This window comes from Orbicella franksi, chromosome 6 (assembly GCF_964199315.1).
Source record: "Orbicella franksi chromosome 6, jaOrbFran1.1, whole genome shotgun sequence".
NCBI classification, from domain to species: Eukaryota; Metazoa; Cnidaria; class Anthozoa; order Scleractinia; family Merulinidae; genus Orbicella; species Orbicella franksi.
Genome location: NC_138150.1, coordinates 981,603 through 998,657, shown reverse-complemented (window position 1 = coordinate 998,657; position 17,055 = coordinate 981,603). Strand labels below are relative to the sequence as shown.

Genomic DNA, 17,055 nt, shown 5'->3' with positions numbered 1-17,055 from the left:
CTTCCATCGAGTTTCTGAAAACTATTACAAGAGTATCGACAGCTGAAACTAAAGCCACTTTTAACTTGGATAATCACAACTTCTGTCACAAACCATGGATGTGAGCATATAGTAAAGCATCACTCCAAGCGACCACCAGTCACAACAGGAATCATATGGCTGGTGTTCAATTACCTGAAAAAAAGTCATAATGAGAATGAAGTCACGCGGTTGCCATCGATTTTAATGTAGTGAGGTGTATAAAGAGCATGTAGAGCGACACTTGACAAGATCAGACAGGATCTCAGATAATAACACAGAGAGATTAAAACAAAAAGCGAAGACAAACATAAATCTGTTTGTTCATCTCCTCACCAATTTGGACTAAAAAGAGTCTCTTATTTTGCTCAGGGAACGAGCATACAGACTCGCGCGAAAATCACCTCGCGTGAGACGAGTCTCCTCGTGCAATCATATTTTTCGAGTGGGAACGCGTTCTTACGTGCTTGTGTGCTCGAGAATTCGAGTGCTCGTGTGCTCGTGTGCTCGTGTGTTCGTGTGCTCGTGTGCTCGTGTGCTCGTGTGCTCGTGTGCTCGTGTACTCGTGTGCTCGTGTGCTCGTGTGCTCGTGTGCTCGTGTGCTCGTGTGCTCGCGTGCTCGTCTGCTAGTGTGCTCGTCAGTTCGCGTACAGGCTTACTCGACTAATATTGAAAAGGAGGTGGGACAGTTCATATTCTAGCTCTTCTCACCCGATGACCTGAGTCAGACACTATAATTTCCAATAATTTTTCATTTTCGAGGCTTGAGATTAGACATACCTCAGGCGCCATATATGAAGGTGTCCCGGTTTCCCAATCTTCTTCGATTTTCTCTCCCAGCAACATGTCATCCACTGCCAGACCAAAGTCGGCGAGTTTGAGGTGTCCCTCCTCATCCATAAGGACGTTCTGAAGCTTCAAGTCTCTGTCGTAATAAAATGAAAGATAGAAACAGTTACAAGAATTTGAAGTGGCTTCCATACAAAGTAGTTCTAATTCCCCAATATTAGTGCATGCGCAAAGCATGAGAGGACTGGGTACAAGTCATTTAAATCTATGACAAGTCGCCGAATCATCGTTGACAATTTAAGCTGAAGAGTAGCAAAATGACTGACTTGTGAAAATTTCCAAAGCTCATCAGTAAAGATGGCCTATCTACTCTGTCCATACAAATTCTCCTCAACATGGACATATAATATGCTTTGATAGATTGGAAATCTTTAAGAGACTTTGTATAAATTGAGTGGTATTAGTTTTGACATTTTACCCTGTTGAAGACTGCATTTCAGGCGGTCGAAAGCTTGTAATTTTTAATCGCTTTAGCCAGAGATCATTTTAAAATTTTTACCAGGTATTAGTTTTGTTAGAAATGTTAGTGCGGTTTCAACTGAGTGCCGTAAAACCAAAACCAAAGTAATCACTCTAGCCAATCACAAAGGACATAGACAATAAAGTGAACCAATCAAAACTCGAAGTAATAAAATGACACGAAGCGCGGGAAAACGAGTGCGAACGAGTAACGATTGGTTTTGGTCTTAAAATTGGCGCGAGTTTTTTAAGCCAATCGCGTAGCGTACTAAGTGCAAAGTCAATTACTTTTCGACGCTAAAATAAAAATCGCTCTGGTAGCCGCACTGTACTCTAACGAGTGTGGGTAGCCGTATTGTACGTATTCAAGTGTGTGGTAATTAATAAAAAAAAGTGCTGTAAAATGAAGCAACATCTATTTTACCTATGGACCACTCCTTGCAAGTGTAGAAACTCTAACCCACAGATAATTTCAGCGATGTAGAATCTAAAACCATAAAGAATGAAAACATCACAATAATGAGACTATTTGTATTATTAGAGAACAGGCATTATAAATTGGAGTTACACTTTGAAAATATCGAGCATCAAATGTTTGTTGCCTTCCAAAGAACCATTAAGACACTTCATCTTAACTTTGTTTATCATAAAACTAATCGTTTTAAATACAGTTATTTCTCCTCGTATTTTATGCCAATAAGGCTAAATGTTTAAAATGCAGCTGTGCTACTTTTCTGCACACATTGGGAGCCTGTGATGATAGATAGTCTTTATCTCTATGGGCCTGTGAACTCTAGATATGCAATTATATATTAACGACTCGATGACGGCACGGCGCCGCAAACGCGTTACATTTTCGATTTCATCTTACCTCGCTTGCAATTCGCTGAACCGTTTTTTGTGCATCTCGAAAACCTTCTGCAGGTCCCCTGCGAGCATAAACTCCAATACCAAATAACGGCAGCCCTGAAATGTGAACAGAATGGAAGGAAATTGATCATATAGGATACGGCCAGTTATTGTTACAGTATTATGAAATGCAAACTCGCCTTTAGCACGTTAGGGGTATTGCTAGAGAATAATAACCTCGGTTACTTTCCACTTCTGGGTGCGTCACGTGACGTGCTTGTACCAATCGCACACGGGAAAGAAACATGTGGTTAACAATAAACAGAGATTTCAAGACAACAACAGAAAACAATCGCTGCAAGATCGTCTGACGATCATCAGGCTTTCAAACAAAGCTAAATTCGTTTTTCCGTGAGTTACACGATAACTCTTACTGTAGATACACCCAAAGGAATATTAGCCACCGTCAAGCCCTCTTCCGGGAAAAGACTGGAGGCAAACCTCAGACTTATCTCCAGAGGGGGGTGGGGGGGGGGGAAGTGAGGGAGGGGTAGTGAGAGCATGCAAACTAAAATGGCTGTAAACGATCAATTGCTGCCCTGTGTTTTAGTCGAAACCCTGGGGTAGTTGGAAAGCTTAGCTAACTGATCAAGTGGCATTCGATTTTCACATACCTTGTAAAAGAACTCTCCACAAAGTGCGGACAGAAAAAGATTCCAAGTGGAATTACCGAGCTCCAAGATTTTTCTCTCGATCTCGTAACTGTCTGGATCAAATTTTTTTAATTCCTTGACGGCATAATCCATTTTGGTGTCATTCTGTCGATATAGGCTTACCTAAATAACAGGAGTAAAATGAATGCGTTACTGTATTGCCATGATCCGCCATTGAAGTGTTTTATATAACACCAACCCACACATACAATACTAGTTCTCTGAAATGGCTAATTTTCACGTAATGCTCGCTAGAAATTAAATTAGAATTGTCAGAAGTGAGACTTCTCTGAAGACTCTACGAGCAAACGCAACAAATTTCAAACTTTGTGGACTAAAGATTCGCTTAAGATTGGAATTCCTGAAGTATAGTTATTCTTAATTTTAAATTTTCCTACTTTTCCGAAAGCTCCTTCTCCAAGGACTTTAACCTCGGTGCAGTTGGATAAATTGTTGAGCCACTGAGCATGCACTTCCTTTCGACGAACTTTATTTTCCTCACAGTACTCGTGTTGTTCCGTGTTCTTTCGTTTTCTTGTTCTTGTCTGAACAAAAGAAGCACAAGAGAAAAATATACTTTAACCTTTTACCTTTAATTTAGTGCACTAACAACTTAACGACTTTAAAATTTTTACGCTTTAATTCACACTGGTATTTTCGTGTGAGAGGCATCTTATGCATTCAGCTATATAAACCGCTGTGTTCTACTAACACGTTTTTCTTACTCAATCTCTTACCTTCTTGTGAACTGATACCTCCTCTCCCTTCACTGTATTGTCGCTGAAAACCAAAAAAAAGTTATTGGTGTGTTATGATTGGGTTTACCTTAGAAAGAAAAACAGTTTCTCTTCGCGAGAAGACTGGAAAATTCTCTGGATATGCTGTTACAAGGATACTATTTCGCCAGCAACTCTAGTCGTTGCGAACTGATCGAGCGATCGAAATCGCAGTTCTAATAGTGATTTCAAATTATGATTGCTGAATCGAAATCTCGTTTCTCATAACAATTTATAATAATAGTTCCTGAATCGAAATCGTATTCTGATATCGCATAGTCCTTCGCGATAATCGCTACGTTTTTTGCTGCGGACTCTCTTTGCTGGCTCCGACGAGCGAAACCACGAGTCGCTACTTGAACTTATAGGACAGGGGTGTTCGTGTTCTTTCTGAGCTGAGTTTTTTTATGCCGGCATGCAGGGTAGCTTTTCGTCTGGCTTTTCCTAAAAGGTGGGTCAGAAACGCTTCGCATAAACTTCGAAAAATTCCGTACGTTTCAAAGCAAACTCTTTATCAAGCACAAACCCCAGCACTACCCTCCGTTTTACACTCGCACCCAGTCGCACGCGGCTTCAGGATGACGTAAGCTAACTTCTTCGACCAATGGGATTCTGAGATATCACACATGACAAAATTCTTTGATTGCGTAAATATTATGAACTTCTCTGCGTTGAGAATTTATTCCAACAACGGGGTTAAAGTTTGAAACGATGTGTCGGAGTCAGCGCTGCGTGCTATCTAACTTGTCTGGTAACTAAGCCGTGTTGATATTAATTTACTTATGCTTCCGAGTAAATGGCTAAATGCGAATAAATGTTCCGCGCGCCGCGCGCGATCCTTTTGTTTACACTGTCGCCATGGACACGGTGCACCGATAGGACGAATCGATAAAACGCGTTTTCTTTCTGCTCATAACGGCTGGTTTCATTATACTTTGAAAACGCCGTTCTAAATATTGCTAAAAAAATCTTGAAAGTTCCTTTTTCTCGTGATCATATTAGCGAAAAGCGAAAGTCGTAGAACATTTTACAATAAGCCGCCGCCATTGGAGAACTTGAAGTAGTCCACGGACTTGAAATAATTTTTTTCTCTCATTCGACATTAGAAAAGTATTATGTTTGTTCTTTAGCCTTACCTTTCATCGCAACGATTCTTAGTAAAACGTCCAATGACATTGCTAACAGCAATAAACGCTAACCAGCAAGTTACAAAAACCATTTTGAATGTTGACAGCCGAAACTCCAGCCACAACCGAAAACCTGAATTTGTTCTGAAGACTGAAGTGTGTGTGTGTCATAATAAAGGTTGCGCTCGTGCGCGCGCGATAGAATGTGGTGTTACTAGTTTGATTCTGGAGACCAGTTTATAGAAAAGGACAGAAGAAGGTGGAAACGATAGCGGGAGGAGCTGAGGACTCAAAGATCCCGCTGTCCATTTGACATGAAAGTCTTGCACGCTTTCCTCGTCAACCCTTATGAACCTGCATTGTAAATGTTCAGCTAGTGAGATTGGTACATGCTTGCAAATGATCACAGGACTAGAAATGATTAGCGCAAACGATACTAGAAGAAAGAAGCAATGGCTTGGATTCCAATAAAGTCTACGGATGTATAATTTTTTTAAAAGAGGTGAATGCGCCACTTTGCGGACGGCTAGGCATAAGCTTACGAATATACCTTGCGTTGTTCTTATGCTTATGTTTCTGTTATGTCCAGAAACCTTGCGTTTTTCTTATGCTTATGCTTATGTTGCTGTTATGTCCAGAGGAGGGACATGGTTGGCATACTAGTAAGCGTAAGCATAAACATAAGCGGAAGACTTTCAGCCAATCAGCGTGCACTTTATGCTCATGCTAACCATGTCCTCACTGAACATAACTGCGACAGAAACAAAAGCATAAGCAGAAGGCCTGCGCCGATGCTTATGTCGCGGCCGTCCTCACTAGCGCATAAGCTTCTTGTGTTGATGCTGATGCTTATGCTTGCGTCGGAAGTGAGTACCGGGCTTTTTAGCGAACCAAAAGGAGCATTAATCTCACAAATATTATCATTACCGCCAGCCATCAGAGGCAACAACGGTATTATCTTACCGTGATGGTCGAATTCTGATGACGGATATTCCACTTCTCCTGCTTAAAATATTGAAAATCGACTACTGCCTTTCCTCTCATCCGGATTTTACCGGCCGCACATCGTCATTCGCCATTTTCCATCTTCATTTTTCCTTCCACATTTTGTCATCCGCCATCCGCATCCGCATCCGCCATCCGCCACCCGCTACCCGCCACCCGCCACCCGCTACCCGCTACCCGCTACCCGCTACCCGCTACCCGCTACCCGCCACCCGCCACCCGCCGCCATCCGCCATCTGGTCCTCGTTTCACAGAGATAACAGACCGGGTTACCGTTTTGACATCGCATCACCAACCTTGCAGATGGGTGAGAGCCTGGGAATGAGGTGAACCGGGCGGCGAATCAAAGGGTTTTCTTATATTCAAACATTCTCATTCGCATACACGTAACGTGCTTCGGTACACAACAATATCTATTATTTCGCGATTTCATTACAAATCTAAAATTTTTATTTGTTATTTCTGTGCAAGATCTGAAAAGCAATATTGAAACTAAACCGCCTCATCCCTTCCCTCCCTGCTAACAAAATACGCCCCGGGAATTCTGACCAATCAGCGAAGAGCTTGTGGTAAACGTTCGAAATTCAAATGTGTCGCATGGACGCTAAGCAGAAAGCCGATCAATGGAAATCAACAACACTACAAAATAATTTGGAATTCGCATTTCAGCTAGAACACAGACAAAATGGTCCAAACCTCAGAAAACTGCCCTTCGAGAAAACGTTCTTCATCGTCGAGACGATCGCAAGTTAATGGAGATAAAAACAGCAATATGAAAGTTGTTGTGCGAGTCAGACCTGCAAACAACATGGAAATCGCCAAACAATCGTCGACTTCTGTTCGTGTTATGGACGAACGTATGCTGGTCTTTGATCCAAAAGACGACTCCATTGATTATTTGTCAAGCAATCGGGGTAGCAAACAACCGCACTTTCTTAAACGAAGAGCGAGAGACTTAAGATTCATGTTTGATCGAGTGTTCGATCACGAGTCCAGCAATCGTGATGTGTTCGAGCACACGACCAAGACCATCGTGGAAGGAGTTCTTGGTGGATATAATTGTACTGTGTTTGCTTACGGAGCGACCGGGGCAGGGAAGACGTTTACAATGCTAGGAGATCAATCAAACCCTGGAGTAATGTTTTTAACGATGATGGAATTGTACAGCAGAATTAATGCCTGTAAAGACGAGAAGACCTCAGATGTGGCTGTGTCGTACCTTGAGGTAAGATCCTGCTAGAAGCCTAAGCGGTGATTTGTTCGGCAGGAATTCAGTGAAGCTTGCACGCAGTTTAAATCAATTTTCTTTCTTGATCCTAAACTATACGACATAGATCATCATTTGTTACCCTCCAATTAAAGGATACCCGTGCAGTTGCAGGCTCTTGCTTTGCAGGAAATCTCGTAGATGGAAATCTTAATTAACAGTTTTTACTTCAGATATTTCCTGTCGCAATTTTTAACTTTGTTATAGGCTGCTCAGATTTTATCACTGATATTGACTGATTCTCTTTTTACACTTTCACTTATGATCATGCGATCGCCTGCATTGTTATATTATGTGAAATTCGATTTTGGTCACTTGCTTACAGTACACAACGGTACAGTCAACCTCTACTTCCTATTTATAACAGAATACGTGTAAAGTTAGGAGACATGTCCGCTTATTGGAAGTAAAAGAATGTGGCTATGGTTACGATTGATTGAGTGCATGCTGGCATTGTCGTAAGCAAGGTATCCCATAGTAATGGTACAATACCTAACCAGTAATGGTCACACTTCATTATTTCAAGGACAGCCTGTCTTCACATTTCTTGGGGTGGGTAACGAGGCTACCAAGAAGCTAGCTATATTCCAGGAAAAAGTAATCTAACACATTCAATCCTTTTATGCGCAGGTTTATAATGAAACAATTCGTGATCTCCTGATGCCTGGCCAGCCTCTTGCTGTCCGGGAAGATCCACACAGAGGAGTGTGTGTCAGTGGTCTCACTCTACACAAGGTACTGTCTAGAAAATTTCCCAAGCATAAATAAATTAAAATAAAGTGAAAAGTGTCCTTTGAGTTGGCACTTCTTGTAAGCATGCTCATTTTCCTTACTTTACGACAGCCAACTTCTGCAGAAGAGCTGCTGGGAATGCTGGAGTTTGGTAACAACAATCGCACTCAACATCCCACTGATGCAAATGCTCAGTCGTCAAGATCTCATGCTGTTTTCCAGGTAAATAAATCAATATTCAGGGTTTGTCATAACTTTTTAGTAGAGTATAAATACTAGTTATGCAATGCTTTTGAGTGGTGTGCATACAATGGAATATCACACTTAAGGCAAGTGTGTATACCAAGAAAATAAGAGTGACTTGTGGGATATTCCAAGGTATGCCACAAGAGAGTGTTGCATAACTATTTTATACCATAACACAGAAAACACAGTGGCCAATGCAAACAATATGACGTATTGGCAGCACAAGATAGACTGACTGGCTGAATTATTGCTTTTATTACCAGGTGTTTGTTCGACAAAAGGACAGGACAGCAGGATTACAAGCAAACTTCACAATGGGAAAAATGTCTCTGATTGACTTGGCAGGATCAGAGCGTGCTATAGTAACATCCAACAGAGGTGCACGATTCAGAGAGGGAGCTAACATCAACAAATCCTTACTAGCTCTTGGAAACTGCATTAATGCACTTGTTGACAAAGAGGTAAACTGAATAAGGCTTGAGATAATAAGGGATGAGTCAGGAATTAGATCCCGCTAACCTGGTGAAAGGCTTGATTATATTTAGATTATGAGCAGTCCCTTTTCTTTCTAGTCTGTTGAACATGATGCAAAACAAAGAAAAGTTTTTTCACCCTCACATGGCTATTTATCTTCTTGACTTGTGCTTTGTTTTGCACCACACTCTATAGACTAAGAAAAATGAGAGCATGCTTCATAGTCTAACCTTTATTCTGGGGTTTGTTAATATTTGACAGACACTGTTAAGATAAGAAATTTTTCCTTTTAATTAATTGATGTCTTTATGTATTTTGTTGTTCACATTGTAAGGATTTGCTGCAAACCATTTTCTGGTGATGAACAGCCTCATTATTCATATGACCTGTCTTCTTGATTCAATCTATAATAATTATTGCAGAAAAGAAGAAGAGAAATTGTTACGAATAAACTACATGTAAGGAGGGGGGGTGAATAGGTTTTCAGATCGACAGATTTGGCTTTAAAACGCGCACGGATTGTGGATTTTTGTGGTAAATCAAGCCGATTTGTGGATTTTGAAAACACAGTGGATCATGGATCACCTGTGAATTTTGGCACGGATTCCGAATTGTGCCTGTCTTGATGTTCGGATCTTGGGTCCTAAACAAAATTTGGATCATAGATCTTTCTTCAGCCTTGACAAAATTATTTCTTTTTTTGAACGAAGCTCATTTAAACTCAGGTGTGAGACTGTTAGTGGAATTCTACTGTGTTATAGTCATCAAGTCTGTTGCCTTCTTTACTATTTGTGCAACATTAACAATGGCATTCACATTTACCAGTCAACCTTTGAACTTTTACAATTCTGTTTCCGGATGCGGTTGTGGTTTCAGATTTGAACAAAAATATTGGTAGATTGACGAATTTGGCAAAAAAAGGACATGGATCGGTAGATTTGCATACCCTTATTTGCCCCCCCCCCCCCTCCCCCTGTAAGGCTTGCTTGTCCTTGCAGACTTAAGGACTGTTGCCTTAGTTAGCAAGATAACTGGGCAAAAATGCCACCTATTTATTCATAATTTGACATTCCATAGAACAAAACAGGGCATATTCCATACAGAGACAGCAAACTAACAAGACTCCTGAAAGATTCCCTTGGAGGAAACTGCAGAACTGTCATGATAGCTGCAGTAAGGTAAGTTTTTACATCTCAGTCACAGCTGTACAACATGAACACTAAAATGGTTAAATATTCTACCTGAGTCAGAAGCAATAAAACCACCAGTTATTAACTAAAAGCAAGAAACAGAAGGTGGGAAAAATAGAGGAATGGTGTTAATATGCTCTATTTTAGATTCTGAGGTGCAGGTTTGAGCACTCTGGCTAAGGTTGTTTTATTGTCTTCTTCGACACATCACTAAGTTCAAAGTGTCTCTCCGTCCCCAGGAGTATAAATCATACTGACAGAGCAACCTGGCTACAGAGCAAATGCTTGGTGCTAACCAGCAATGGACTCACTAGCATTAGATCTGGGGGGGGAGTGGATACACTGACACAATACTCCCACTTACATGTACAGCAATGCTACAGAAACCACAAAATGTATGCCAAAATGCTCAAAAAACTTAGTCTATGTTTTCAGATCAAACCAAGATAAATTATTGCATGTTCTGGCATTATTTTTTTAGCCCATCAGGTCTGAGTTATGAAGACACGTATAACACTTTGAAGTATGCAGATCGAGCCATGAACATCACATGCAAGGTTGTTAAAAATGAACTGTCTGTGGACATGCATGTCAGCCGCTATGCTAAGATTGTAGAAGAGCTACGACTAGAGGTAATGCATGAGTTAACAGTAGTCCTTGTCTTATGAAAACTCATTTGATTTAATTTTTGTGAGACAGACTTCCCATTCAACACTTGGGTCTAACTACTAGACTAAGTTCAAACCAGATAACCAAAATTGCTGGTTTCCATCTCTTCATTAGTGCTGATATGAATTGTGTTTGCTCTTCGAATTGAGAATTTCGATTCTTTGTGCTGACTTTGAAGCTAACATTATTTAATCCATAAGAAGAGGAGTTTGGGCTAGTCAGAACACATATGTACACGTATGTTAAGAATTTTCTAAAACTAAAACAACTAGCTTGCAAATAAGATAAATACTGGAGGATGGTGGAAAGGTTTTTCTTACACCTGCCACAAGCCGACCTTTTCTTAGTCCTTGACTTATTTATTTCCCTCGAGCAAATTCGGGTAACAAAGTCGAAAGGGCAAGCGAAACCAACAGGCCAGGGAAGAATTATTGGAAAGGACTTTTAGAAAGTCTAGTAGGTTTTTCTGTGTTGTCTGTTTCTCAACCAATAGAGCAAACAATGCTGCATCAAGACAATCACAAAAGTACCCATCCAACAAATATCTTGTTGGTACCTGCACATCATCAATTTGTCAATATTTCTCAGATCTCAGAGCTTAAAAAGAAACTTTTTGGATATGAAACTGGGCCAACAATGCCAAGGAAGTCTGCTGATTCTGTTGCACAAACAGAAGAGATAGAAAGGTAAATGTCACATAAATTAAGAATTAAGTAAATTACATAAACAGGTTATTTTGAGGTCAGGATGTCTGAATTTTCAAGATCTTCAGCCAACAATCATGAAACCATGTTCAATGCTAGCTCAAGTATAGTCTTTCTTGTTTATTAAATAAATAAATCTCTCTAAAAACTATTTCACAATAGACACATGTTGTGAAAAAATCATCACCTTTTGAAGCATATGTGGAAAAAAAAAATCAGAAATGATATTTCACCTTGCAAACAAGTTCATGGTTTGTTATTAACAATACAGTATTTACTAGATTAAGTTCAAGCCTAAGAGGTGTCATGAAGGAGAGGATGGTGGTTCGAAGAAACATCATTGACATTGAAGCCGCAGAGAAAGATCTCCAAGTCAAACTTTACAGAAAGGTAAACAACTGTTTTTTTCCCTTTTTTTACTAAAGTAATGCATGATAAACTGAATGACTGTGACAATAAATTGTTCATTTCCCTCCGAAGTCATATCACAGGTCTCGTGGTTCTGACATGTAGTGTCTACTTCTACACAAGACATTTAAAATTCACCTTTGCTTAAAGGGTGTTGTCTGAGCGAATATTCTTGTCTTGTCCCAAGAACATCTGCATAGATTTGGATGAACAAAGCCAAAATCTATTTCCATTGAATTCCTGTTACCATTTTAAGTTGTCTGACAGTTGGGATTTAACCCTGACCTCCAATGATATATTTTATTGCAGGAGCGGTCTCTAAAACGAATGCAGTTTGTTTGTGTTGAAGGGGAGAAACTTGAGCAGGTATGTTAAACTTAAAAATACTTAATATGCAATTTTTGTACTGTTCACAGTCTTGTGGAATAGGGATGGCAAATGGCACATTTGAGCCTTAACTAGATGACTAAGACTACTATCTTTTCTGCAATTCTAAGACTTTCACATGCTTGTGAAAGAAATGAAAACTCTGAGAAGGCATTGCAAGAAAATGCTGCAATTCTGTGAGGACCACTCACCCCCCCCCCCCCCCTAGAAAATACAGACTGTAAGTGAAACCCTTGCCAGGGACCACCCTGGGCTTGAACATTTTGAAGTTCAACAGGTATAGGATACACAATTAACAATAACATTCACTCAGTAATTTTCCCTCATTTTCTCAATTGGCAGACAATTTCTAAAACCCAGTTATGTACGAGCACCACCAACACCAAACAAAAATATCTAGCTTCAAAAAAAACAGACTATGAAGAACAAATAACCAAGAACAACAAGTGGATGGAGAGGATTCAATCTGAAATGAAACTTCTAGAAAATGATATGGATGCAAAAGTACAACTGGAGCAATGTCAGTTGGTGGTGAACTTGCAGCTGGAAAACATGGAGTTAAGAAGAAATTGTCAGCTTTACAAGAGACATATAAATGCACAAGAAAAAGATGCCCAGAATACAGAGAGGTGAGAAACTGAAGAATCATTTCTATATACAAGCTAAGATTCAAAATCAATCCCTTGGCACCAAATTCTCCAACTCAGACTATCCACAACTTCTCTATTTTTCAAGCCATGCGAAGCAAAAAGCAAGCAAAGCGAGCTCAAAGCACAAGGTGTCCTCACCCCCTACCCTGTCAAGTCTCTTGATTTGTGCTGGTGTCCAGTTCTCTCGCAATTCTACCCGTGCGTTCAACAATCAAATAAAGATACAAGAAAATAGAGGGCTGTGAACAGTCTATTGAAAACACTACATTACAATTTTTTGTTAATAATTTTATAGCTTAATTAATTTTTTTTGGAGCCTCCTGAAAATCATCTGATTCATAAATGAGGTTCTCTCATAATGAATGATTTTTATTAATACAAGAAAAATATTCAACAATAAATCATTCAGGGTTTCCCGACTTTGTTTTTAGACTGGTGGAAAAGTTACTCAGCATGGTACAGAAGCAGTTTTTCCTCCTGAAGGGTGTCGGCCTTGCTACACAAGAGTTGACAGATGAATATGACAATGTTATTGAAACTGTTGAAAAGGGATGTGAAGTGAGCTGGGCAGATCAGAAGACAACAGATCACTGCAGCAGTGAGAAATCATTGTTTATAAGCTTCCAGGCCACAAGTGTTGGTAAGTTTTAGGATTCTACAGTAGATGTCTTTTCCTATTAAATTTGTAAATGAAGACTTTTGAAAGGTCAGGATTTTCTGATGACTATTAAATTGTATTACTTCTTTTTTAAGGAGTTGTTTACTTAACAGTTACAGAATCAGTTTTAGAGTCATTAAACTGCTTATATTAACAACATCACACCACAAAACTAAATTTATGACAATCTGGCCACTTAAATTCAGACAGAACTATTCATTTGCAGTTGAAAATGTTAGAACCATTTATCTATGAGAGATATAAGGTTGTGAATGCAATCTTTTACTTTTGAAGGAACACCACAATCACGAACACCAATCAGAAAACGGCAATTCAACACACCAGTTGCAAACACCAACATGATGCCTTGTAGGAGTGCTACTAGAAGCAACCAAGTGATAAGGACTTTCACTCACTCACAGAATTCAGACATTGGAAATACATGCATTTCTTTGACTAAAGAATTTGATGCCATGTCAACGCCAGCAAAAGTATCGTGTTCATTACAAGAAAAGTCCGAGGGACAAAAACCAGTGACACCAGGAGGAACCACAAGACAAAGTGTTAAACAAAACCGAAACATGGCAACACCTTTACGAGTACCATCATCTACATCATTCATAGTTTCAGACAACATTTCATCGCCTGCAGTGTTAAACTGCCAGAACACTTTAAATGAGCAACTAAACTGTGTCCCAAGGAAAGTAACTCCACACCCAAAAGTTTGTTGGGCAGATTCTCCTGTTAAAGTGGAACACTCCCCTCTAGAGAAGATTCAGAGCACACTTCGTAATGCCACACCCATGAGAGAATCAACTGACTTCAATTTATCAGGAATACAGGCTCTTGCAGAAACTCCAAAAGACAAAGACCAACAAATGATCAATATGTCATCACAACAGGTATTTGTTAACATTACTTAAGCGAACATAATTTGTGAGTACCTACGGGGATACTTGTTTTTCAGAACAATTTAGAGCAATTTCCTCTCTAGAGAGAGGAAAACATTTCTAGTCAAACAAACAGGAAACCTTTCATACAGCAGAATACAGGAAAGTACAGAGAGACCTAATACTAATAAAATAAGTACTTATAGCAATATCAAGACTTTTTTGTCTAATTTACAGATAGGACCAGTGGCTCCTGCTAGAGATCCCCTTTCAACACCTCTCAGAGAACTGCCGGTTAATAAACATGTGCTTAAAGATCAGTTGCCATCTGTGTTTAGTCAAAGCAATCTTTTTAGTAAAGGTAAGGCTGAGATGATTAACAATATTATTATTTACTAATTCTGCTTCTTACACAGAAAAACCCTCCCACATGTGTTCCATTAATTACTGATAGTAATTATACAATGTATAATTATATTGATTAATATTATTTAATTACCATACCCAAATTCACAATTAGCCAATCAGAAGCTGTGTCTACTGTCCCGATATCCTGCAATATCAACTCACTGACCTGATTTGGCTACGAGATCATAGTCACTAGGCCGAATTTGGGTACCATGGGCTTGTTTGGTGTCACCCTGGGTATTTTGGTAAGACGTAATCGAACCAAAATACCCATGGCAAGACCATTAACTCACCTGATATGTTGCTGAAGCATACCAAAAAGGTACATTTAGGTATAATTAGAAATTGTGGATCATTAATTCACAATGTGTGGTTAACAGTGAGGTCAGTATCCAACATTTTTCATTAATATCATTATAAGTAATTTGGAAATGGAAGTGATAGGTTATGCCATGACTGTTGATAAATATTGTATGTTTTGTTCAAAAGTTACAAAATTCATTGCAATCTACAGATAAATCAAACAGTCACAAGAAAAGTAAAGACATGATGCCAAAAAGGTACGTTTAAAATACTGAGCTGTAAAATGAATTTTCAACTAATTTCAGTTTATTCAACACTGCAAATTAATAATTGTACCTATTGCAAACAATATTGCTGATGAACATCTGATATCTCCTCACAACCTCAAATAAGGAGGATATTAACTAATTCAATCATGGACAATAGTGTTAAATTCTTTTTGAATGGTATGTATATCTTCTACTAGCCTTTCTTGATCCACTACATACAGTCAATCAGTTAACTCCCCACCTCCCAACTCATTTAGGTACTCAAGACCAGAAAGGGACAACCTTAGACAATTCTGATAAACAATAAAAATTCCTTTGCTTACTTAGAGTTTGTAGTTCCACAAAAGAAAATGTCCATGCATTTCGAGGGCCATCTAGGACTGCCAGCGCTTTAGAGCTTAACAAGTTGCATTCAAAGAAAGTTAAGAAACACATCAGTGGCTTGAGAAGAGCAGTGAGCAGCACTAATCTTGGAACAAGTAGAAACTTTGCTCCACGCACATCGTGAGTATCAAAAGCGATCTGTACTTCACTAGTCTTTGTTCAGTTTTACTGTTTTTGACCACTCTCATAAAGTTCCCAATTACTGGACAAAATGACCTGCTGTATCTGTAGCCTATGTGGGGCTGTAACCAACCCCAGAGGAAAAACAGGAGGGTGCTGTACCTCCAGGTACCTCTTTGACTGCAATCATATCAGTAAGACCTGTTTGGCAAACGTCAATGAAAATGGTAGTTTTACTTATTTTAAACGGTAGGGGTGTTTCTTTCCCCATATACATGTTGACGTCGTTCATCACAGCGCAAAACCAAAAAGCTAAATGAGAGCTACAATTTACACCTGGACAATAATTTATTAATTTATTTCAAAATTTAAGCCAAGGTCAAATAAACTGCTGGCAGACACAGTTTTCACTTTATTGACTTAAAATTACACAGCATTGCCTATACTGTCTAATTAAGAATTTATTTTTACCTAATTTATAGAGCCATTTATCAGAACTTACCTAAAACAAAGATTTGATTTCAATGTAAGTGAAAAAAAGAGTTTTGTCTCTAATTTCCTGTAATTTCAATATTTTGTAACTGATGAGCACACTCTTGAATTGTGGAAAACACCTTGCTGGTAACTAGAAAGAAATGTTTGCTGAATTTTCCATTTTGTATGGATTTATAATAACATACAACACTTAATATGTTCAATCTTTCAGGCCAAGAAAGGGAACCCTGGCCCATTCAAGATCATTAACTGAGAGACCAAGATGGCAATAGTTTTGTTTAAAAATCAACCAACTGACAAGAAGGCATTTATTTTCTAAATGTTGGTTCTATCAATACATATAAATGTTGTGTCTGCTCACAAATAATTATAGGAATGCCAGATACACAGTCATTCTCGGGACTTTGTAATTTCAATAATACGCAATAATTCAACACTGTAATAGCAGAAATCCATTCAACTGTGTGGTGCATGTTACAGTTCTTTCTCATAATTAATGTAATTTTTTTTAAAAGGTTTTACTTTTAAAGTTTTAATTGCTGGATAAAACATATTGGTTAACCAGCAATACATGTATTTACTAGCCAGTAAACAATTTTGAATATTAATAATTATTTTGTTAATTAGTTTAATTAGTATAACTTTAAGGGTTAATAACATTTAGATCTTTGTTCATTGTGTGACTTGTCATCACTTTCTTAAAAATGAATTTTAATTATTACGACTTCTAGCTTATAAAACATTAATATAAGTACTGATGTTATGAGGAACATTTCACATGTCTGCTACATGTATCTCTAGTTGTCCAACTAAGTTGTCATGGTCATCGTTACTGAGAAGTCATCAATTTATGACTGTATGTAAAATATTAAAAAAAAGATACAATAAAGCAGAATAGAAGTATCTCCATTCATTAATTTCCTCAACAAGTCCATTACTGGTAAGCTCCAAGATCTGTTGTTGGGTTAGATGTAGCCTGACATTTCCATTAACAAACATCTTCAG

The 17,055-nt window shown here is 38.7% G+C and overlaps 2 protein-coding genes and 1 long non-coding RNA gene across 4 annotated transcripts; 1 reads left to right on the top strand and 2 right to left on the bottom strand.

The window, feature by feature from the left end:
* Positions 1 to 298: 298 nt before the first annotated feature.
* Positions 299 to 2,316, bottom strand: LOC145491223 (protein kinase C delta type-like). The gene is made up of 3 exons (XM_081470377.1): positions 2,198 to 2,316; positions 1,751 to 1,813; positions 299 to 943 (listed from the first exon to the last, which is right to left on the bottom strand). The coding sequence occupies exons 1-3, from the start codon at positions 2,263 to 2,265 to the stop codon at positions 709 to 711; spliced, it is 366 nt and encodes a 121-aa protein (XP_081326503.1). The 5' UTR covers positions 2,266 to 2,316; the 3' UTR covers positions 299 to 708.
* Positions 2,317 to 2,709: 393 nt separating this feature from the next.
* On the bottom strand, positions 2,710 to 5,871 carry LOC145489763 (uncharacterized). Its single transcript, XR_014049628.1, has 4 exons — positions 5,755 to 5,871; positions 3,626 to 3,668; positions 3,287 to 3,433; positions 2,710 to 3,011 (listed from the first exon to the last, which is right to left on the bottom strand). It is a non-coding gene; the product is annotated as an uncharacterized LOC145489763 (long non-coding RNA).
* Positions 5,872 to 5,993: 122 nt separating this feature from the next.
* On the top strand, positions 5,994 to 16,953 carry LOC145489749 (kinesin-like protein KIF18A). Of its 2 annotated transcripts, XM_081468789.1 has the most exons (17): positions 5,994 to 7,021; positions 7,694 to 7,798; positions 7,907 to 8,017; positions 8,305 to 8,502; positions 9,593 to 9,693; positions 10,187 to 10,337; positions 10,963 to 11,060; positions 11,360 to 11,468; positions 11,796 to 11,852; positions 12,216 to 12,502; positions 12,955 to 13,163; positions 13,476 to 14,083; positions 14,309 to 14,432; positions 14,994 to 15,039; positions 15,379 to 15,555; positions 16,038 to 16,081; positions 16,262 to 16,953. In XM_081468789.1, the coding sequence occupies exons 1-16, from the start codon at positions 6,482 to 6,484 to the stop codon at positions 16,072 to 16,074; spliced, it is 2,958 nt and encodes a 985-aa protein (XP_081324915.1). In that variant the 5' UTR covers positions 5,994 to 6,481; the 3' UTR covers positions 16,075 to 16,081; positions 16,262 to 16,953. The 2 variants fall into 2 exon arrangements, with proteins under 2 accessions (XP_081324915.1, XP_081324914.1); XM_081468788.1 differs by lacking the exon at positions 16,038 to 16,081.
* Positions 16,954 to 17,055: the final 102 nt, after the last annotated feature.

What these genes read in the sequence shown, in the direction of transcription:
- LOC145491223 (XM_081470377.1), bottom strand. Translation starts at nt 2,265, where the DNA reads ATGCTCGCAGGGGACCTGCAGAAGGTTTTCGAGATGCACAAAAAACGG. An exon ending in TTCAGCGAATTGCAAGCGAG is followed by an intron (nt 1,814 to 2,197) that starts GTAAGATGAAAT and finishes TTATGGTTTTAG; the next exon opens with ATTCTACATCGCTGAAATTA. An exon ending in TTGCAAGGAGTGGTCCATAG is followed by an intron (nt 944 to 1,750) that starts GTAAAATAGATG and finishes TTATTACGACAG; the next exon opens with AGACTTGAAGCTTCAGAACG.
- LOC145489749 (XM_081468788.1), top strand. Translation starts at nt 6,482, where the DNA reads ATGGTCCAAACCTCAGAAAACTGCCCTTCGAGAAAACGTTCTTCATCG. An exon ending in GATCTCATGCTGTTTTCCAG is followed by an intron (nt 8,018 to 8,304) that starts GTAAATAAATCA and finishes TTTTATTACCAG; the next exon opens with GTGTTTGTTCGACAAAAGGA. An exon ending in AAGCAATCTTTTTAGTAAAG is followed by an intron (nt 14,433 to 14,993) that starts GTAAGGCTGAGA and finishes TGCAATCTACAG; the next exon opens with ATAAATCAAACAGTCACAAG.